Source organism: Ochlerotatus camptorhynchus, unplaced genomic scaffold (genome assembly GCF_037179485.1).
Source record: "Ochlerotatus camptorhynchus isolate MF236.1 unplaced genomic scaffold, CSIRO-AGI_Acam_v1.1 ptg000213l, whole genome shotgun sequence".
NCBI lineage: Eukaryota > Metazoa > Arthropoda > Insecta > Diptera > Culicidae > Ochlerotatus > Ochlerotatus camptorhynchus.
In genome coordinates, this window is record NW_027040703.1 from 6,564,432 (window position 1) to 6,589,077 (window position 24,646).

Sequence of the window (24,646 nt, forward strand, 5' to 3'; positions counted from 1 at the left end):
TAAAGTGCAAATAAAGCAAACAATGGAGCTTCCAAATCAGCAAATATATGTTGTACATACCTTTACGCGCTTCCTCCTCCCACTGTTTCGTAATTAGTAAATATCTAGGTGACTCGGGGCAAATAGGTAAGAGTATTAATTGTAATAAAGCTGGACAGATGGCGAGCCCTAACAGCACGGGCCAGCCATCATTTGTTCCTAAAATTTGTTCTATACCGAGTACTTGTGATAATAATAATCCTACGGTCACAGCCAATTGGTTAACGGTACCTAAACCACCTCTTAAATTTAATGGAGCAATTTCAGATATATACATTGGTACTAATGATGTGTTTAAGCCTGTTCAAAGACACAAAAAAAAAGAGCCAATTAAATGTTGAACGCAAAAAAAAAAAATAACAGTGCCCTCAACTTACCACAATTGACACCAATTATAAATCGTCCGAGGAATAGAATTTCATAGGAATGACTCATTTTCGTGAATCCCATCAGGCATGCACCCGTGATACCGAGCACGTTGTTGAGCAGCAGGCCGCCCTTCCTGGAAGCGTCAAAGGAAAAAAGAGAAAAAATAAGAAAAGGGTCAATTTGGGATCAAATGTCACTGGGAGTGATGGATTTTCTGTGAATTCGAGGAACTCTCAGCGCAATTAAAGTTGACTGTTTGAATTTTGTGTTCGAAAAACTCTGTTTAACATCAGGGAGAAGCGAAATTATCGATACATAGATGTTCCTCGGTCGTCGTTAATTTGAATAGCATGGTGCAGCATTTACATTGTATGATTGTAGATTTACGATTTCCATATAATATCCAGTCGAATTATGATGCTTCATGTCAAATATTACAGGATTTCAACTTTACAACGATGCGTACTGACGTTTCTGGTCTGCCTTCATACACACATAGAGCGGAATGATACATTATGATATTGTTGCCATTTGGAATGCATGAATCTGTAAGCTTTGCTGCTGCTGGCAGGCTGACTGGCTGGTTATTGCAAATTATGCAAATTTTCCGGGCCATGATTATCTAATATTTGATTTACGCATATGCGTGCGATCGTTTGTTGTCTGCTCGTGACCATATCACACATCCGGCACTGAATGGTCGAGGTCTTGGTGAGGTGAGGAAGGCTATTGTGTATCTACGTGTGAGCGACGGTCACGTTCTACAATATTAGGTGACGATAACGTGTTATTAAATGCTTCATCGCAAATTATAGTCGACCCCATTGTTGTCCTCCTGCTCCTCACGATGTTGTTATGGAACACTCTTTCCGGTTTGTAATTGTTTATCATATAATTTTGAAAATGTCGAAACGTCTGGAAGCTTTTGAGAATATTCTAAAATGCTTTAAACAAATGTCAGCTAACTTATTCAGGTTGAATTATGAAGAATTTAATTAACTTCTGAACGAAGCTGAAAAACATTCAGAGAAAGACGAAAGACACACATAACACGCGACGCGAGACAAGACACAACACTTATCGTTCTTACAAAATTTAAAACGGATTAAAAATTACCTTTCTGTCGACCGGTTTCGGGCGCGATGCTGCCCATCTACGGGACAATGTCCGACTGGTTACAATAGGATTGCTACGCTGTTGTGTAGACGTCCAGAGAAGAGAGTTGTTACTGTTCTCTGGACGTCTACACAACAGCGTAGCAATCCTATTGTAACCAGTCGGACATTGTCCCGTAGATGGGCAGCATCGCGCCCGAAACCGGTCGACAGAAAGGTAATTTTTAATCCGTTTTAAATTTTGTAAGAACGATAAGTGTTGTGTCTTGTCTCGCGTCGCGTGTTATGTGTGTCGTGGAGTTCTTACGTTAGCACAAAAACAACATAAAAAGTGAAAGACGAAAGAAGCTCTCCTGGATGAAGTTTGAGGAAAGTTCTAAGAAAAGTTGGAAAAACATCCGGGAAACTTCCAAGACACGAATTGAGAAACTTGTGGCGAAAATTTAAATAAACCATCGAAAAAAAAATCGCCAGAAAAGTTTCGGGAACCGGAAGTAAATTTTCAGAAGTAGCCATTTCCAGGGAAAGCCAGAAGAACCTCGGAAAAACCTTCCAATAGAAGTCAAACAAAAAAACCTTTGGCTTATGGTCAAACTTCCAGAAGAAGCCGAATTAATTTCTGGGAGAATTAATTTAACTTCCTGGAGAAGACGAAAGAAACTTCCTGGAGATGCTGGCAGAAACTTCCTAAGGTAGATTGGAAGAAACATCTGAAGAAAGTCGGAAGCCAGCGCGCTTATGGAACAGTCGAAAGAAACAAGGACATATTACCGGAAGAAAGAGATTCCTGGGGATGTTCTAATGATCCAGAAAATTTTCCTTATATTCATAAAACATCCCTGAAACTCCGCAATTTCCCTCAAGTTTTTGGAATATTCCTGAAATGCACTTTGGAATATTTCATAATTCCTCGAAATTCCTTGAAAGTTCTTGCAATTTTGCTGAAATTAGGAGCTGTTTAAGAGTTCTCTGGTCATCCTCGAAGCGCTCGGAACTTTCCTGATTATAATAAGACTACCGGAATATCTCTAATCATCTTTAAAGGTCTCTGGACTTTCTTGAAGGTTATGAAATCTCTTAAGTGCTCTCACATTTTTTTTGAATTTATTATTACATCAGCATTGAAGTTCTCTGATCTTCCCGTTTTTTAATTTTTAAAAGTTATCAACACTGCCATTAAAAAGCATAGAACTTCTCATAAAATGTTTTCACAATGTTCTAATGTTCATGTAACTTCCCTTACGTTTCCTAAATTTGCATGAGCCCATCAGGACATTGCTGAAGTTTTCGGAAATTGCCTGAGTTTCTCGGAACTCCTTTATAACGGGTGGCAACTAAAATTTTGGAATTTCTTTCTCAAGCTGTCAAAAAAAGACAAACATACTTGAAGAAGATCTGATTTATTGAAATTAAAGATACATTGTCCATTGTTGAAAAAAAATTAGTGAACATTTGAAAACGGTCCGTAATCGGATGTTCGGCGAAGCTTCCGTTTGATGTCGGAACAGGAGCGTTGTACGGCCTTTATGTCAACTTTGCGAATGCATCTCTTGATTCTACCAATCAACTGTTTGCAATTCGTGGCTCTCCAGTTATTTTTGTACACCAAGGAGCTCAAAACCCCGAAGAAATCTTCGATTGGGCGACACTGAGGCAGATTTGTCGGTTTGTGGTTTTTGGGTACAAATGGGATCGAATGGGTATTCAGGAACGATTGTGTTTTTTGGCGTAATGCGATGACGCTTTATCCGGCCAAAACACGTATTGTCCATCAGCATGATGTTTTTGTAGAAACGGGATCAAAATTTTCTTCAAACATTCGTTCTGGTACACATATTGATTGATTGCCAAACCAGAGGGCTTGAACCATGGCACGAGAAAGAGAACGAAGTCCTTTTGCGTCATAATTTTGGCTGGTCTTCCACTACCTTGCTTGCGAGCAGTTGTTGGGGATCTTAGGATATGGTAAACAGTCGAAGCCGCAACATTTTCGCTTTTAAAATGTTGTACCGTATACTTTTTGCCGAGATTTCTGTGCAGTTCGTAGAACTGTACAACGCGCTCGCGAAATACTTCTTGTTTCGACGGCATTTTGAGCAAAACTGAGCAAGCATAAACAAAACAGAAAATACTAGCAGAAAGAGGAGAGAGAGAGCTAACACATACACACTCTTATTTCTCTCTGCGCTCGTTTGTTGTTGAGCATAGAGGCCTCGAAAAAATTCCAAAATTTTAGTTTCCACCCGTTAATTTCAGCAATTTCATGAATTAATTGATCTGTCCTGATGTTCTCTGAGCTTCACTAAAGTTCCTGAAAACCATTAAATTTGCCGGGAGAAGGTGAAAGAATCATTCGAGCGAAGGCTGAAGAAGCTTGCAAGGTAAGGTGGAAGAAAATTGCAGGGAAAGTTGGATGAAAATTCAGGAAATTTAAAAATGAATAAAATCTTCCGGAAGTTAAATAATGTTTAAAAAATATTTCTCGATTCCCTAGGAATTACCGGAAAGAGCCATCGACTATTTCTCGATTGATGGGTGAGGAAATGCAAACATTAGTTGAAAAAGTATCAAACATAAGGCATCTTTAGAGATGATTGTTTAGAATTATAGATAGAAGGCTAACAAAATTTGAAGTATTCAAAAAGATACAAGTCTCTTACAAAAAAATTCTCCGAAATTCGAGCGCGGACAAGCAATAATAATTTTAATTATTAAAAAAAAAAACTGTATAAATCGGTATAAAATCTTAAAAATCGATACTCTGAGGAACCTTATCTGTATATCGGTAGCTAGTTTGGAAATCGGTATATATACCGATAAGTCGGTATATCTGGCAACGCTGGGTGTATTACGCATAATCCGTAAAATACACGAACTTTATTTCGTACGGACGTAAACACTTCTTACGGGAATCATTCGTTTATTCGTAAACAGTACGAAACCGTACCTATAGTACGCGCGCTATTCGTGAAAATTATGAAATATTTTTTGTTTATGTACTACGATAGCCAGAATAAAAACAAAGACTTGTCTATTCGTTCAACACCATCGTGTCGGACTGTGACGATGTTGTGTGGGACTTGGTAGGTCCGATCCCGGTAGCTGCTAAAGGAGAATAAAAAGCAACAGAATTCGCACCATGGAGAGGCCTTCTTACTTAGTAAGCAGTAATCTGTCAAGCTGTGCTTTCGTCGTACAATTTGGCCATCACTCAGTGCTGACTACGGTTTGATTCCTGGGGTGATCCTCCGGTGATGTGTTCAAGAAATCTCGCCGAAACGAGCAGATCATGGTCCTGGATGGGGTGAGTAACTAACCAACGTTTTGCTATTCATGTTGAAACTAATCTTTCTCTTTCTTTCTCATCCACAGGCTGACGATGCTATCGGAACATCACCTAGGTAACCGAGATTAGGGAACGTACCCCGACCGGAAAGGCTCTAGGCTGACTATATTAAGGAGCAGAGCCCGACCGAAGCGGGACATCATAAGTGGCATGTTGTCGCTTGAGCTTTGAAACTGCATAGGAATATTTCCCTAGTGAGCGTTAATGTGTCAGAAATGTTTAATAAAGTTTTTATTTTGACGTCTAAAAATAAACCATTTATTTTTTAACGAATCTCTTCGTAGCCTTTTTCGTACAATGTAGGCAAGTTGTTTTGTAGGTAGACGTTTCCTTCTATTTTCAATACAATACAAATTTTACACGAATAGTTCGTTTGTATTTTATGAAATATTCGTAGTAAGTGTGACACCATATCGCGACAGCCTTCTCTTCAGAAGTTATCAGATGAACCACTGGGTTGCCGAGACTGAGTGTACCCCATTAGGCATAAATACGTTAGGCATAATGGACGTTAGGCATAAAGTCATTAGGCATAATGGACGTAAGGCATAATATACGTTAGGCATAATGGACGTTAGACATAAAATACCTTGCTGCTTTGCAACTCTAGAAACCTGTTTCAAGCATGGTAAACAATGCTTAAATAAGGCTAAGCGTTGAATAAAAAATGGTACGAGTTAAACAAACATAGTTTATTTAATAAGCACAGTTTTTGGAGGCGAACCAGCCTAAGGCTGAAAGCCTCCTTAATAAAGCTAAATAATAATAATAATAAGCACAGTTTGGAATCTTTTATTTATCATATCATAAGGGACGTAGCTACATATTTACTTAGATCCAAGATAAGTAGCGATAGCGGTTAAGTAATCTGGCAATGAAAACTCAGCACAGTTTTGAAATATATCTTGAAATCAATCGCATTTAGAAATAAAAAAAAAATACACATTTGTTGTAATATATTCTTACACACATATTGCAATTGTCAAAGAAGAAAACTCAAAGAACAGCTCATGAAATAAAGAATGGTGAGTTCTGTGATTGTTCATTCAGTAAAAAAAAAAAAAAAAAACAGCTTAAGTTGAATAAAATATGATGCCAAAGAACAGCTCATGAAATGAAGAATGGTGAATTCTGTGGTTTTTCATTAAATAACAAAAAAACATACCTGCTGCTTCCAGGATTTCCTGCCGTACTTTTCGATACAACGATTCTGTTTTTGTTGTCATCAGAATGAAAACTAGCGGAACCGTCTGCTGATGTGAGGGAGCGATACTTCCATGAACAGTGACAAGTTGCCGAAACAAACAAGGAACTGTGGTAAACGTTGTTACACTTTTCGAAGTTATGCCGACAAAAATGCGCCAACAATTGCCGAAGTTACCGTGTATACTTTTAATAAAAGCAACCAAATCTTCAATGCAACATCATTATCCCTTCCTTCTACACGACGTCACTGGAGAGGTCCATAGAAATGGATTTATTTCATTCTCGCACAGTCGCACCCGCCGAACAATTAGCCCGAGATACAATAGGACGGCAATTGCAAGGATTGAAATCTGGCGTGTGGTTGGTTTCAGCCGGTGATGCCTGAAATTTGTGAGTTTTCCTGAACGAACAGACGTTAAAAGTGATCTAATATCACTAAGTGATAGTGAGCTCGCTGTATGTTCAAACGGTCCCAGAGATCGACAGATTCGATGTGCCGTAAATGAATGCGACACCCGTACAAGACACGTGCATGGTAAATTCGCTAAAGCCGGATAACTCGCCCAGAGAGGTAAAGTATTTTTTTGCATAGTACACAGCATTCTTACGAACTCCTTACAGTATTGCATGTACTTCTGGAACTCGAGCTACTCAAATCGGGATATCTACGAGAGGGCTCTCCAAACCGTCACCGTTTCGACAATCGGAGGACAATAGGTCAAGATGACTCAAACACGCCATTAGGTAATACGAAGTCATTCATGCAAATTTGGATTAGTACCAATTTCCGATTTTACAGTACGATCGTCTACGTTATCTAACGATCGAGATCATCCAGCCTGCGACAAAGAGATACCAAAGGCTCTCAGAAGGTAACCTGATCATTATCAGTGATGACCAATGACTGGCTAACGCAGTGCCACCTCTACAGAGGGCCTTTATTTACAGCCTCAGTTCCTCACGAGATCACCTGACGATCGTACCCGGTCGAGCGGACCATCCCGGGTCGCCTCAAATCGCGCCACCAGACACTATTGTCTCGTCAGCGCATTCCAGTGGATTGCCAGGAGCGATAAATCCACAAATCGGTGATAGTTCACCAAGGCGGCTGAGTGCAGCGGTGCGGCACAAAAGGCAATAGTGCGACGCGCACAGACGGGGCAACGGGAGGCAGTGGACAGTGCGACGATAGACTGCTGCGTGACAAGCGCTGATACACTAGTGCCGTGGGGGTACAGAGGAGTGTGACGGTTGCATACCGAGCGTCAACACGGTGTGGCTCGACACCGATACGGCGACTGTTTGTTGTCGCGCGATAAACGACGGTGCATCCACGCAACAGTGACGTTGTGGATCTACGGTGCAACGAAGGGCAACGACCTGATTGCGCGACACGGCGGTGCATCAGCAACATGAGCATGCAGGTGAAGCAGCATCACGGGGCCCCCAACGATACGCGTTTGGAAGAAGACTAATGTATGTATGTCTGTAGTAATAAGCTTTTAAGAGATGCACATTATATCGTTAAGTAGCAAAATCCTGATGTTATCGTTCCGTGATTGAGTTTTTTGAATGAAATCATCCTCGTTTCATTCCCGGCCATCTGTAGCTAGTACACCTTATTAATCGTGAGTGGCTAGCAGGCCCGAATAAGAGCTTTGAGTGTGCAATTGCACCGAAGGACCACTTCTCCCTTTTGTGGTACAGATTCCGTCATTAGCACTATTAATTGACTTTGATTGCATTGAGTTTCGACATTCCTGTCGTATCTTGGACAATTTCTCATAGTTAAAGAGAAGATTGTCACAACGTACCATCTGTAACCCAATACTTTGCCTGTCCAAGACGAAGTTTTCATGAGTTCCAAAAATTAAGGCTCTTTCATTATTGTCACCGAAATCAGCAATCAATAGACGGTCCCTATTATCATCCTTCTGGCATTCATCGGGTAGATTATGCCTAACGTCCATTATGCCTATCGTACATTATGCCTAACGTCCGTATGCCTAACGTCGTGTACCCCGCTGGGACTATCCAGTGGGTCTTGGCTTATTTTTAAGGATTTTGATTGGTTTCCAAAAGGGTTTTGCACAATCTGAGAGAGATCCTGTTAGCAAAGTTCTGATTTCTGATGTCCACCATCCTGGCTTGGATGGTTTTTGTTAGGCGATTACAGTGGGTTTTCAAGACAGGCAAGCCAGAACGCTGGTATTGCCTTAGAATGGAGCTACGGAGTCTAATGGGATTTATGAGTTGAAGCACAAAAGCAGCGCTCTTTTATAACTTTTCAGATTCAAGCAGCACGAGGTGCAACCAAATGGTACTCGATTATGACAACTGGGTTTGGGGAGAACGTTTATTTCATGAAATCAGGGATAAAATTATCCCTTTTTATTCATAAATTTTTCAACAGTTTTTATATGAAAAATTGGAAAGGCATTTATTGTAGCAGATTATGAGAGTTATTTCCTATCGATTGGTGTATTTGAATTTTTAATAACATCTATAAATGACAAAGTTATAAGCGTTCAAAACCTTACACCTTTTCGTGACGGTCGCAATTTTAGATTTTCGATATACCCCCAGGTCGTTCCCGTAAGACGTAGTCTACGTCAAAAAACAAAACAAAACACAGTGGTTTTCATTGTCATTGTAGCCATGATATTTACTGTAAAAACAGTGGTTATTTTGTCAATTAGCATAAAAGCACAGCGAGATTCATGGTTCAGAACAATGAAAATCATGGTATTAGAGAAATTAACAGTGAAAAAGGTGGGTTGCTATGCATTTTATCAATAAAACAAACGGATTTTTCTCCAACAAATTTGATCTCATCACAGTAATTTTCATTGCTTGAGCATTGTATAGTTAAAAATCGAGATGTTTTTTTCCCGTACTACAATTTAATAATAAATTTTATTGTACTCGAATGCACTGAAAAACATTGTAATTTCGGTGTTTTTTATAATTATTTTCTTCGAGCACGAGCAAATTGTAGTAGGTTTGAGATACAAGATTTTTGCATCACACCCGAACGCGACCCGATGATTCCGTCACTGCTGGCAACAGTAGCTTCGTGTCTGCCATAGGTTAATTGTAGTCTAACATTTGAAAGAGGCGGAAGTGCCAAAATGTAAACAAACCATATTTTGCCACATATAGACACTTTTCGATAAACACGAAAAAGAAGAAGAAAATATCATTTCAAATCATCAAAAACGCTTCCTTTTACATGGCGTATTTTTATTTTCAACTCTATGATGCATCTGGTTGTTACGCCTTGCACAGAACTACGAATTGTATTGTTTTAATATGCCAAACGTACTGATTCTGTAGTATCTAGTCACGCCCGATTCATTTGAAATGCATCCGATTGATATTTCATGCGTAAACAACGAACAAAAAGAAGACAAAAAAAATATCTCTGGACTTAATTCCACTCTCACAAAATTTGCGAACGAAGAACCAAGGCGGAACAACAATCAAAAAATCCTGATGGTGTATTTCCACGGCGTATCACCAGTGTTGGCAGTTCAAAGGGTGGAAGATCCGGGGGGTAACAACATGAAAGAAATTATCAGGGCGTATGATGTTTTCTTCTCAATTCAACGAGAAATATTTTTTTTTAAGTTTTTAGTAATGCACGATGATAGATTACACTATTTACCATACGTCAAGCTAATAAAATCGTCCAGAAAATGGAAATTCGTGAATTAGGATTAATATTTAGGCTATCAAAATTCGGAAGCGATTTTCTCTATATGGTGATTTTGGAATTACGCCTTTTTCTAATGTTAGTCTATAAATAGTAAATAGAGAATATTCTCACAATGACAAAGGAGCTTGTAAATTCAATAAAATACATGATATTGTGCTTCAGTATCAGTGCGTGATATTGAGAGCGTGTGAGAGCGAACATATGTCATTTATATTGTGTGTGGCAGAATTATTTCTCAAAAAGGGATTATACCATCTGTTTTCTGTTTATGGCCGTACGACTGTCCCCATTGATTTAACACACGGCGGCTCTTAATCCAGGATTCGCTCCTCAAGCCGCTGCCATAAAATACTATCAAAGTTACACACCTGTGTATAATCCTAATGAGCGGCGCGCTTCCACCGTTACCGAATGAGAATTTAACATAAGCGCGACAATATTATGCCATTACTGATACCCATTAAGTTTCATTTAAATTTGAGAGGATGCTGTCAACCAGTTAGCGTGAAATACGTCAATTGTGATAAGAAATTCACTTTCAACTAACGCTTCCCAAAACGTTACAATAATTATACAGGTCAATCGAAATACGGTGAGCGGTAGATGTATTTTTGATGTTGAGTTTTCCGGCTGGTCAATACTGCACTGGACAACCCTAATCCAGCATGTGTAATATGAACACAAAAGAGCTGTGTTTGTTCACGTCAGTTAATACTGAGTGGTTGCGGTACAAGCACATATCGTCGATAGTAGACGATTGTTGAGTATTGGAGAACGCTTTGGAAGATTGTGGTTCGAATCCCACCGGTGCCGTAGATTTTTTCGCAATTTTTTTCACACGGCGTCTCTTACCTATGATTTACCACTCATTATCTTCTAAAGGCTGACTAAAAGTAAATTGGCACATCCCTCGCACGCCACTAGCACACCTCTAGTGTTGGAAATCGAAAATCTGTGACAGTAGTTTGTTTACACTTCTATAGACCTTTTTGACGTTTAATCATCTTTCTCTATCCAGCACACATGGATGAATGGACGGTTTGTTTTCCCACTAATCTGTTTCCCTCTTGCTCGCACTCGTTCGCTCTAAATGGTACAGTAGTGTGCGCCGATTAAACGTCAAAAAGCTCTTTAGAGGACAACTGGTGCAAGTTTGATCAAAGTAGTCGATCTCGTTCAGAAATAACGTCAAATAGAACTGGAAAGAAGAAAAAATATTCTGCACAAACACCTGGAATATCCGGAGTGGTCCGGTTCCAAGCTGGTTAAAGTGCTAAAGATGCCGAAAACAACAGTTTGTCGAGTGCTCAAAACCTGAGTGTGGAAAGGAATCAACGGACCTACGAAAAAAAACAGGAACCAGGAATCGTCAGCTGCGCAGCAAGGTGTTGAGGTGCGTTAAAGCCAACCCCGGTCTTTCGATCCGAGATGTGGCCAGAAGGTACAACGACAACATTCCAACGATGCGGAACATCCTTGCTAGGGAAGGATACAAGTCGTACAAAGCCAGTAAACATCCGATTCGGCTCATGAAGCAGAGCTCCGTGGCCAAAAAGCGTGTAAGGCTCTTTTGTACGACCATGTTTTGATAAAACACAAGGGCTGCACTTTGATCGATGACGAAACATACGTCAAACTCGATTTTAAGCAGCTTCCCGGTCAAAAGTTTTACATCGTGACTGGACGTGGGGATGTGCCGGGAAGATTCAAGTTCGCGAAGAAGGCCATGATTTGGCAAACGATTTGCAATTGTGGCCTGAAAATCGTCACATCCTCGACGATGACATCCCAAGTTCACATCGAAGAATGCCTGAAAAAGCGTTTATTGTCGTTCATCCGCAAGCATAGGGGCAAAGTTATCTTTTTGCCCGATTTGGTGGTTCTGAAGTGGTATGCTGCCAACAAGATCGATTTTGTCCCCAAGATAATTAATCCTCCGATTTGCCCGGAATTTCGACCAATCGAAAAATACTTGGCAATTTCGACGAAGCGGGGGGGGGGGGCACTCAAGAATCCAGCAAATGCGAGTAAAGTGGAAGAAATTCACTGATTCCGTGTCCGTTTCCACTGTGCGGACGCTCAAGAGGAAGGTTCGAGATTTCGTTCGAATTGAAGAAATACAACCATCCAATGATGTTACTTTGAAATTTCAATAACAGTACTGTAAAGCAACCATGGTATTTTTAAACTTATTGAATCACAAATTACAGTTTTTTTTTGCGCGTACCAATTTACTTTTAATCAGCCTTTAGCTTTCTCATAAAACAATTAATACTGACTGGAAAGTCGTTAACCGTAATTAAAAATAAATAATACCGACAAAACAAGATCTATGGTACGCTCTTACCTCCCGAACCGGTTGGCCATCCAGCCCCCGCTGAATCCTCCAAGCATACCGCCGATGGCAAATATGGACACTGCCACCGAGTAGAGCTGCTGGATAAACTCCTCGCTGATGTCCTCCCCGTACCGGTCCTTGTACACATCCTTCATGAAGTTCTCGATGTTGACCTCGGGAGCATTGATGACGCCGGTGTTGTAACCGAACTGGAGCATCCCGAGGACCGCCGCGAAGATGGCATACGTCAGGAAGAACGTCAGACCCTGAAACGGATGGTGGTCATTAGAAAGCAATCGGAAACAGAACCTGTATATTCTGTCAAACGACAATAAATAAAACCATCAGTTGGGATAACGAGAAATAAGTCTTTATTAGGTTGATATAAATAACCAAACAGAAAAATACAAATTCCAAAAAAAAAAACAACCTGGCAACTGGAATCGATAAAAAACGATTTGGGAAAATGAAACGAAAACTTTGTCCCACCCTCTCTGTCCCGTCGATGTTGATTACCTTCCAATGGAGGGGTTGGAATGGAACCTAAAAACAAACCAAAAAAAAACAACACATAAAAAACATTAAATAAATGAAATAAAATTGTAAGCTGCCGGATTTTGCTTGTTTCGCAGCGTTTTTGCTTTTTTTCGCTGAGAGCTTCCCGAGTGCGGCTGACATGCATAAATGTAAAACGAAACAAAATTCGCAACGTAAAGCTGTTCAACTGAAACTGTGAAATCGGGTACTGACTTGCTCCAAAAGGCGTAATTTTCGCCGGTGCGTGTGCTCCTCCAGCCGGTCCACGTACTCCCGCAGCTCTTCGATCTCTTCCTTCACCTGTTGCACGGTATCCAGCTCATGCTTGATTTGTACCATATCACGTTTCACCTGATTTTTTTTGGGGTAGAAAAATGAAACGAAGGTATGAGTGGATTTACAATGTAAAACATGGTAGTCGTTTCGGTAATATGATTGAAAAGTTAGATTTAATTATCATTTGCAGGCTTCCGCGGAAGAAATAAGCGATGTTTGTGTGCCTTTGATAGAAATCATTAATAAATAATTCAATTACGAGGTATCTCGAATGATAATAACCACATTCGAGGTACATTGAAATTGAATTGGTTATTCATGAATAACTGCGTTATTTCTTATTAAATAGCTACATTTGAGACACATTGTATGCTATTAGATTTATTTACCTAAAGCTTGCTTCATTTAGAATTGGAACAAACTTTTGCTCATATTGTGGTGCTCCTGGTGGACGGATTTGGAAGTTCTTGGCGCCCACGTGTCGGGAATTTTGTCAGCTTACGTATATATTTTTGACATTCCGAAAATCGACTGTACTTTGTAAACAATCAACATGGAAGCCGAAAGAAGGGAAAAAATTGTGCACAGTTATTTGGAAAATCCATTGTGGTCTGCATCTAGGCTAGCTAAACAGCTGAAATTGCCCAGAAATACCGTATGGCGCGTTATCAAACGGTATAAGGAAACATTGACGACGATTCGGAAGCCTCAAGCCAATCGTCGGAGTGGAACTGTCGACCGGAAACTGCGTGGTAAGATTTTGAAGACGATTAAGAGGAATCCCAATCTGTCGGACCGTGATTTGGCCAGAAATTTCGGTGCTGCCCATAGTACTCGACCCGGGAAGGAATCAAGTCGTATCGAGCTAGCAAACAGTCAAATCGGACCATAAAACAGAATAGTGTGGCCAAAATCCGTGCGCGGAAGCTATACGACCAGGTGCTGACCAAGTTCGACGGGTGTCTTCTGATGGACGATGAAACCTATGTCAAGGCTGACTTCGGGCAAATCCCAGGTCAAAAATTTTACTTGGCAACGGCTCGGGGGGATGTTCCAGCCAAATTTAAATTTGTTTTTGCCGACAAATTTGCACGAAAATTTATGATTTGGCAGGGCATTTGCAGCTGTGGCAAAAAAACGAAAGTTTTCGTTACAAATAAGACAATGACGTCGAAACTATACCAAAAAGAGTGTCTCCAAAAACGAATTTTGCCGTTCATTCGATCCCACGACCATCCCGTAATGTTTTGGCCAGATTTGGCAAGCTGTCATTACAGCAAAGTCGTTCAAGAATGGTATGCAGAGAAAGGGGTCCAGTTTGTTCCGAAAAACCTTAACCCACCCAACTGCCCCCAGTTCCGCCCTATTGAGAAATACTGGGCAATCATGAAGAGGAGACTCAAGGCAAAGGGAAAGGTTGTCAAAGACATCAATCAGATGAAGACCTGGTGGAGTAAGATAGCTAAAACGATGGACGAAGAAGGTGTGCGCCGCCTAATGAGCCGTGTTACAGGAAAAATTCGAGAAAACGCTACATTTGTATAAAAAAAAGATCTTGAATTCAATAATAAATAACTGAAATACAGACAATTGTTTTTGTTCCAATTCGATCTGAAGCAAGCTTTAGACAACCCAACTAACATTTTCAGCTTTATAAGCCAGCTTTTCCAGCATTGTGCTGTAAAGTAGCTGAAACAAAGCTGCAGATACAGCTACAGCAGAAGCTAGCAAAATAGTTTTGGAGAGCGTTTACTCAACTTTCTCACAACCATTATTCAATTTGTCAGTCGCACTGAAGAACAGCAGCCAATAAACGCTAACGTCACTTCTATGCAAATATTAATCAACTTTCAACTTGTAGCTGCAAAACAAAGCTAATAAAGTGAATATATTACTCATTTGATGGCTTCTACACAACCAACTATGCCGAATAACATAAATTTCAAAAGTGCTTTTTCAACAACTAAACAACCTGTACTCTGCTTATAAACTGTGTTAGCGCTACTTTGGAAGCATTTTTACAGTCAACTAGGTTTATTTTTAGACGTGTGCAGTTTTACAGCTTCTACTCTGCTCCTTTACAAAGCTGAAGTAACTAGTCGAGAAAAGTGATTCATGTGCACTATTATAAAGCCTCTACTCAGCGATATTGTTGTAGAAAATCATGTATATTATTTTACGTCAGTTCAAAGTGTTGGCGTAGCGAAGATGGAAGTGTCAAGGTTTGCCAATGTGGTCGTCTCGAGTTCGATTCCAGGTTCCGGTGCCGAGTAAATGATTTGTGGTGTGTTTATAACTAATTTCGATTAATTTGGTTCCTCACAACAAAATAAACCCAATCAATTTCTCCAACAAAAAAAAAAACCGTAAATAATATTTAACCCGGATTCAAGAGAAAGCTGTGTAGTGATTATTGGATAACCGGGTAAAGGTTGAATAAGCACCATTCAAGTTCGCACACAACTAAACAGCAGGATAACAGCTGTATAGAAGCGTAAATGGAAGTGCAATAAGAGCTGTCCCAACAGCCATAAGTAGCTGACTAAGTTCGCCAGATATGCTTGTATAGAAATTGAGTAACGGTTGCCTCATATCGTATAAAGTTTGAATACTGCTTGAGGCTTCATAAATGAAATGAGTAAAGCGTTTACATTGTAAAAATTGTTAGTTGGGAAAGTCCATTTTTAAATCAACAACCGATTGCGGCGTGGAAAAATATCGATCTACATTCATTCCTCTTATAAAAGCTGCACTACAAATTACAGGGTGGCTGAATAAAACGGCTGAATTATGATTCTCAATATTTTATTTATTCCAAAAGTAAGTTTTACGAAATTTAATCATAATTTATTTATTTATTTATTCGTCAATCAATCAAATCGTAGACTACATATTTACATTAGGACTTATGTTCTATGACTTCGCAGGGTTCTGAAATATATTTTTAATTCTGTTGAGGGCATATTTAGGTCAATCATTTCACAATGATGATTATAAACAGTCATCATCTGATTTACCGGTCCAAATTTAGCGTAATTGGTCCGATGGCGATCTACTGCGAACAAGTGTCGATTGCGTAATTGTCGGGAAGGTGCATACACATTTAACCTTGACAATAGATCAGATGAGTCAATGCGTTGCGAAATGATATTGTTTAATAAAGAAATCTTTGCGTAATCCCGACGTTCTTTCAATGTTTGAATGCTGATCAGCAAACAACGTGCTTCATATGACGGGAGAGGAAAAGCCGTCCAACCTAACTTACGTAGTGCATATAATAAAAATTGCTTTTGGAATGACTCTATTCGTTCTTCATGCTTTTTTCATATAGGGTGACCAAACAACGCTACAATATTCTAAAATTGACCTCACATAAGCAACGTAAAGTGATTTAATTGTACAAGGATTTTTAAAGTGGAGACCGAAACGTTTTATAAAATTTAGCATATTGCCTGCTCTATGTATTATTGTGTTATAATGGTCCACAAATGTCAATTTAGAATCTAGAATAACACCTAAATCTCTTACATTTTCACATTTTTGAACATTTTCATTACCTAATGTAATACAAAGATTTTGTTTGTTTAGTTTTCTACTGTCCGTTATAAGATTACTTTTTTTTAAATATTAAGTTTCAATAGACTTTTACTACACCATCTGTATTCGAGAGTCAGTGTAGATTTATTCAGCATAAGCTTATTCAAAATGGGAGCCTTTGGCTCGAGATCTACACTGGAGCAGCTGGCTCACACGATTTCTTTAGAAACATCGTCCCAGGCTCTTTGTTTTTTGTTTGTTTTTTTTTTAATTATAGTCACTTTAACGCTCTTGGGTCATTCGTTACTTGTCCGGGGGTGAGATTAGAACTCGTGACTTTGGCGTGAGAGGTATGGATGCTAACCACTACGCCGGGGTCGCCCCCCAGGCTCTTTGTATAGCTACCATAATAGCGTCCTTATTGCTTCTTGGCGTAGCATTAGTCGCCTTTCTACGATGCCCCACATCGCGACATCTAGCGGGTTAATATCCGCAGAAGAAGGAGATCACATTTCTTTTGACCAAAAATGATCGAAGTTCTGTTGATACCACGCTTGAACGCGTTTGGCTGCGTGGGCAGGTGCAGAATCTTGGAGATTTCTTCCTATTCGATGCAACTACTGCCCAAATCATCACCAAATCTGGTTTATGCGCTGTGTAGACGAATATGTTGTTGGGATCAGTTGAACTCCGATGCTTGCATAGCACTCTGTCATTTTGACGGTGAAATTTGCGGCCGACGTCAAATAGCTTCTCATCCGAATAAATCACCACGACGTAAGGGTTATCCGCGAGCCACTTCTTCCTTTCTTTCCAGTCGCTGCTTTTTTGCTGCTTCTGAGAGAAGTTAACGTGGTTGCAGTTTAGAAGGATAGATACCAAGATCCTTTTTAACCACGGTTTACATAGTCATACGCGACACCTGATAGTCCTTAGCCATTTGATTCATAGACCTTACCGGATTCCGACGAATTTTGTTGGCCACCGCCTTTATCAACGCCCGTGTCCGAACAGAACGGGGTCTCCCTGACCCAGGTCTCTTGAAGCTATACTTCCATCCTCCAATCGTTTTTTGCAACGCCAGGCAAACTTTCGATTCACACCAAGCAGCTTGGTTATCTCACCGACCGACTTCTGTGTCTCCAGCAGCTTGAAAACTGCGAGACGCTTCGATTCCCAGTCCATATTTCTGTAATATTACAATATCACAAAACTTTTATCATGCTGATTACTTCCCAGGGGAACGTCATTACACTTACGTTAAGAATCAGATACGGGCTCGGGTTTGTTTACAAATATTTGACAGTTCTAAAGGCCCAAGCCACATAACATATGTGGAACTCGATCATCAAAAATCGACCCCATTTCAGTGATTTCAAATGGTATAGAAAGACATCGATCTGTCAAATTGATTAAGGCTCGTACTCGAAAAAAATGCATCATTTTTATCCGTGGGTAAAAAATTATGAAAATGTGGGTATAACTAGTTTGTGAATTGTTTACATGTGCAAAATTTCATAACAATCGGTTCAGTGGTTATTGAGATGTCATCGAAACAAGAAGAAAATCGCCGGAGAATTTTGCGCGCCGTCATGGAAAATCCGACTGCGACCATGAGATGGATCGGAAGACAACTGGGAATCACCCATCATACAACTGTGTCTCGCGTGGTAAAATCGTTTAAGAAGTCCCAGACGACCGAGCGGCGGGCTGGAAGTGGAAGAAAATCGAATACAGCTGACCCTGTAAAGGTGTTGGATTATTTCAAGCGTAATCCGAACCTTTCGATTCGCGACGCGGCTCTGAAGGCAAAGTGTTCCGCCTGGTTCGTTCAGCAAACCATGAAACGAGCTGGGCTTCGTGTATTCAAGGTCCGGAAGGCACCGAACCGGCGTGATCAACAAAACACGGCGGCCAAATTCCGCGCAAGGAAGCTGTATCGACAGTGGTTAACGAAACCGATGTGTGCGGTTATGGATGACGAAACCTACATCAAGCCAAACGCAAAGCAGATACCGGGGCTGGAGTTCTACGTTGCCAAATCACGGTTTGATGTTCCGGAAGACATAATGAAGAAGAAAGTGGACAAATACGCCAAAAAATACTTGCTGCGGCAGGCCATATGCCAATGCGGTAAACTGAGTAAACCGTACATCACAATGGGTACCATCAACAGCGAAATTTACCGCACCGAGTGCCTCCAGAAGCGTCTGTTGCCCTTCCTGCGGTCCCACGCGCATGTCGACCATGCCATTACGCGCGATCGACGTTGGATTGGTACAGAGACAATAACGTTGTTTTTGTAGCAAAAACCGCCAATCCCCCAAATTCACCAGAGATTCGTCCGGTGGAAAGATTTTGGGCCATAATGAAGGCCAAAGTTCGAAAATCGTCCAAGGTGTTTAAGAACGAGCTGGAGCTGAAGAAAGAATGGATGAAAGTAACCAAAATGGTCGCCTCCACCATTGCACAAAATGTAATGAGGGGTCTTAAGGGAAAGATGCGGGCTTTCAGCGATGGAAAAGAAATTGAATAAAGTTATTATGCCGAAAAATAATCCATATGTATTAGTTCATTCGCTGAAAGTTTCAAGAAAATCCGACTTAAAATAAATTTTTGGCGAACACTATTGTCTGGTGCATTTTTTTTGAGTACAGGCCTTATACCAGCTGTAAAATGAGAAAGGAAATCAAGGGGGTAGTCAATGGTATTAAAATAATAATAACTTGGTTTATAATACTATGACTTCTAAGCACTTCTGAACTCATGCCTTTGTTTATCGTTAACTATTTACGTCTTCTATTCATAACTATATAGCTGGATTTAACAAATGCATCACGTTACTTTACACAGCAAAAAAATATATTAACTTTTGCATTTAAAAAAGTAGACATTATTCACCGTCATTGATGGAATGACCTGACCACCCAACGATGAATCCTGATATTTCATTGTGAGCTACTATATGCTAACTGTTTACTGCCGAATTTCCACGAGAAAACTTGTCTAATTCTTTGAGTTCTAAATTCGCACGCGTATATTTTTTCAATTTGTTACCTGAAAACTTAGAAGATGAATGTATGCACCATTTTTTTCGTAATTTTTTTTCTAATGGATTAGAATAAATTGGATCGAACTTTGATTTCATTTGGATTCGTATGAGGAAAAATTCGATCGCGCAAATTAGGAGTTTACTGTATACATTTTAAAGTCCAGTGAGAAGCAGTAAAATGTTGAAACAAGTGTCTCGGTTTATGCGGAAAATATACAGTGTTTTGAAGTGCCCATAGTTCCATTCGCAAGCAGGACGATAAATCAAATCGAGCACTTCGATTCCTGTAATACCCATGGATTCAACCATCGATATGTTTCTCAACTGTGGCCAATTGAAATTTTTTGCTCAAATCCCAACACAAAGATCTACTCCAATTTTTTTGTACTGAAAAATGTAGAAAGATTGATCAAGATCAAACTTTTTTTCCACCACTATGGCTAAGGTCCCAGGCCGGGACTCCCAGCTAGCTGTCTCAAAATTACCAGGAACGGCTATTTTTTCTAGCAACATTAAGCACTATTTACAAACAAAAGTAATCGTTTGGATCTATTTACGTAGGGTAACTGCACCAGTTTTGACCAGTTTTAGTAGTCCTGCTTTTGGCCCTAGGGCCTAAATCAAATTTGAAATAAATTGTCATGGTTTAATTTGCGTAGATTAATGGCAAACCATATGTATCTGTATCAAAAATAACAACTACTGCCCAAATCATCACCAAATCTGGTTTATGCGCTGTGTAGACGAATATGTTGTTGGGATCAGTTGAACTCCGATGCTTGCATAGCACTCTGTCATTTTGACGGTGAAATTTGCGGCCGACGTCAAATAGCTTCTCATCCGAATAAATCACCACGACGTAAGGGTTATCCGCGAGCCACTTCTTCCTTTCTTTCCAGTCGCTGCTTTTTTGCTGCTTCTGAGAGAAGTTAACGTGGTTGCAGTTTAGAAGGATAGATACCAAGATCCTTTTTAACCACGGTTTACATAGTCATACGCGACACCTGATAGTCCTTAGCCATTTGATTCATAGACCTTACCGGATTCCGACGAATTTTGTTGGCCACCGCCTTTATCAACGCCCGTGTCCGAACAGAACGGGGTCTCCCTGACCCAGGTCTCTTGAAGCTATACTTCCATCCTCCAATCGTTTTTTGCAACGCCAGGCAAACTTTCGATTCACACCAAGCAGCTTGGTTATCTCACCGACCGACTTCTGTGTCTCCAGCAGCTTGAAAACTGCGAGACGCTTCGATTCCCAGTCCATATTTCTGTAATATTACAATATCACAAAACTTTTATCATGCTGATTACTTCCCAGGGGAACGTCATTACACTTACGTTAAGAATCAGATACGGGCTCGGGTTTGTTTACAAATATTTGACAGTTCTAAAGGCCCAAGCCACATAACATATGTGGAACTCGATCATCAAAAATCGACCCCATTTCAGTGATTTCAAATGGTATAGAAAGACATCGATCTGTCAAATTGATTAAGGCTCGTACTCGAAAAAAATGCATCATTTTTATCCGTGGGTAAAAAATTATGAAAATGTGGGTATAACTAGTTTGTGAATTGTTTACATGTGCAAAATTTCATAACAATCGGTTCAGTGGTTATTGAGATGTCATCGAAACAAGAAGAAAATCGCCGGAGAATTTTGCGCGCCGTCATGGAAAATCCGACTGCGACCATGAGATGGATCGGAAGACAACTGGGAATCACCCATCATACAACTGTGTCTCGCGTGGTAAAATCGTTTAAGAAGTCCCAGACGACCGAGCGGCGGGCTGGAAGTGGAAGAAAATCGAATACAGCTGACCCTGTAAAGGTGTTGGATTATTTCAAGCGTAATCCGAACCTTTCGATTCGCGACGCGGCTCTGAAGGCAAAGTGTTCCGCCTGGTTCGTTCAGCAAACCATGAAACGAGCTGGGCTTCGTGTATTCAAGGTCCGGAAGGCACCGAACCGGCGTGATCAACAAAACACGGCGGCCAAATTCCGCGCAAGGAAGCTGTATCGACAGTGGTTAACGAAACCGATGTGTGCGGTTATGGATGACGAAACCTACATCAAGCCAAACGCAAAGCAGATACCGGGGCTGGAGTTCTACGTTGCCAAATCACGGTTTGATGTTCCGGAAGACATAATGAAGAAGAAAGTGGACAAATACGCCAAAAAATACTTGCTGCGGCAGGCCATATGCCAATGCGGTAAACTGAGTAAACCGTACATCACAATGGGTACCATCAACAGCGAAATTTACCGCACCGAGTGCCTCCAGAAGCGTCTGTTGCCCTTCCTGCGGTCCCACGCGCATGTCGACCATGCCATTACGCGCGATCGACGTTGGATTGGTACAGAGACAATAACGTTGTTTTTGTAGCAAAAACCGCCAATCCCCCAAATTCACCAGAGATTCGTCCGGTGGAAAGATTTTGGGCCATAATGAAGGCCAAAGTTCGAAAATCGTCCAAGGTGTTTAAGAACGAGCTGGAGCTGAAGAAAGAATGGATGAAAGTAACCAAAATGGTCGCCTCCACCATTGCACAAAATGTAATGAGGGGTCTTAAGGGAAAGATGCGGGCTTTCAGCGATGGAAAAGAAATTGAATAAAGTTATTATGCCGAAAAATAATCCATATGTATTAGTTCATTCGCTGAAAGTTTCAAGAAAATCCGACTTAAAATAAATTTTTGGCGAACACTATTGTCTGGTGCATTTTTTTTGAGTACAGGCCTTATACCAGCTGTAAAATGAGAAAGGAAATCAAGGGGGTAGTCAATGGTATTAAAATAATAATAACTTGGTTTATAATAACTTCTAAGCACTTCTGAACTCATGCCTTTGTTTATCGTTAACTATTTACGTCTTCTATTCATAACTATATAGCTGGATTTAACAAATGCATCACGTTACTTTACACAGCAAAAAAATATATTAACTTTTGCATTTAAAAAAGTAGACATTATTCACCGTCATTGATGGAATGACCTGACCACCCAACGATGAATCCTGATATTTCATTGTGAGCTACTATATGCTAACTGTTTACTGCCGAATTTCCACGAGAAAACTTGTCTAATTCTTTGAGTTCTAAATTCGCACGCGTATATTTTTTCAATTTGTTACCTGAAAACTTAGAAGATGAATGTATGCACCATTTTTTTCGTAATTTTTTTTCTAATGGATTAGAATAAATTGGATCGAACTTTGATTTCATTTGGATTCGTATGAGGAAAAATTCGATCGCGCAAATTAGGAGTTTACTGTATACATTTTAAAGTCCAGTGAGAAGCAGTAAAATGTTGAAACAAGTGTCTCGGTTTATGCGGAAAATATACAGTGTTTTGAAGTGCCCATAGTTCCATTCGCAAGCAGGACGATAAATCAAATCGAGCACTTCGATTCCTGTAATACCCATGGATTCAACCATCGATATGTTTCTCAACTGTGGCCAATTGAAATTTTTTGCTCAAATCCCAACACAAAGATCTACTCCAATTTTTTTGTACTGAAAAATGTAGAAAGATTGATCAAGATCAAACTTTTTTTCCACCACTATGGCTAAGGTCCCAGGCCGGGACTCCCAGCTAGCTGTCTCAAAATTACCAGGAACGGCTATTTTTTCTAGCAACATTAAGCACTATTTACAAACAAAAGTAATCGTTTGGATCTATTTACGTAGGGTAACTGCACCAGTTTTGACCAGTTTTAGTAGTCCTGCTTTTGGCCCTAGGGCCTAAATCAAATTTGAAATAAATTGTCATGGTTTAATTTGCGTAGATTAATGGCAAACCATATGTATCTGTATCAAAAATAAAAATAGAAAATAATGTAAAAATGTGAAATTTACAATAGGACCAATTCGAGGCCACTAGTGCCTAAATCTGGCACACTTATTTTTGTCTCTAGCATTTTTAGGAGAAAAAAAAATCGATTTTTGTTAATGTAAACGTCAATATCCATCAACAGAATATGTCGTGCTGCAATCATAACATAAATAGTTGACTTACTAAAAGCACGGTGAACAATATTACTGGTTAATAACGCTCTTGATTGGCTTCTGACCGACTTGAAAGTACTAGTTAAAAAATCATTTGATAAGCCCCCTGTAGAGCTAGTCGAAAAAAGAATGGCCGCATTACCTTGACAATTACAAATCGCCTTTTCAACCACTCCGCAACTCTTTACTCCTATGGTAAACTCCCATCAGAAAACGCCAGTCTGTCCGTGAAACATTGTGGACATTTCCTTACCTTGTCACTCCTATAGAAATCCCATAAGATACTCTCAAGCTTTGCGTGAAGAGACGGCGCCTCACTGGTACCATGGTGGAGTGAAAAGATAATACAAAGTTTGACGATAATAGGTTAAGGTATTCCCCTATACCACTTTGGAGGCGAACCAGCCTAAGGCTGAAAGCCTCCTAAATAAAGCTAAATAATAATAATTCCCCTATACCATTGAGGCAACACAAAAAAGGGGTCAACTTTAAGTCAGTTATTTTGCATGAAGTTTCACATATGTTATTGTGACATCAAAGGAGGCGTATCTTGTGATCGCTTTGTTTACACTGGTGAACCGAACACGTGTTTGTCTTCTTCTGTTCATTAAAGGATCTGTTTCGTTTTCGAGATACACAACGTAAGCATAGAGGTAACTCTAAGACTAGCAAGTCCCGAAGAAACGTGCTCAACTTTTTGGCTCAGCTCTGGTACTATCTTCGGTCCCAAGCTAATCGATGCAGCTCTCGAAACATAGGAAAATCCACTAACCCCTCATTTTATCTGTCAAAATTTCATAGCGAATCAAAACAAACATTGTATAGTACTAGAATTTTGACTACTATGGGGTACGTTAATCGATTTGCTTGGGACCAATAGGCTAGTCAAGTAGTGAGCCAATTTAAAATCGTTAGTTTCGTATTGATTGTTGACGTAAGTCTAAAAATATAAAAAAAATAATTAAACTAAGCATTCATCATAATTCAATGCGGATGCAGATTATTTGTGAAAGTCCTCATAAAGCTACCGAAATACTTGATAGGTATAAGGATGATAAAGTATCACAGGAAAAAGTTTGCCCTGCTGAAGGAGTTTCAATGATCA

At 40.0% G+C, this 24,646-nt stretch overlaps 1 protein-coding gene across 11 annotated transcripts in view; it reads right to left on the reverse strand.

Annotated features, from left to right (window-relative positions):
- Window positions 1–24,646, reverse strand: part of Glut1 (Glucose transporter 1) — a 317,829-nt gene that overhangs the window by 154,209 nt on the left and 138,974 nt on the right. For 10 of the 11 annotated variants that reach the window (XM_065224649.1, XM_065224648.1, XM_065224654.1 and 7 more), the window contains 4 exons: window positions 12,882–13,019; window positions 12,141–12,397; window positions 417–541; window positions 61–339 (listed from right to left, as the gene is read on the reverse strand). In XM_065224649.1, the coding sequence (XP_065080721.1) occupies window positions 61–339; window positions 417–541; window positions 12,141–12,397; window positions 12,882–13,019 (799 nt within the window). The remainder of the gene's footprint in view (window positions 1–60; window positions 340–416; window positions 542–12,140; window positions 12,398–12,881; window positions 13,020–24,646) is intronic. The other variant, XM_065224653.1, reaches the window with a different exon arrangement.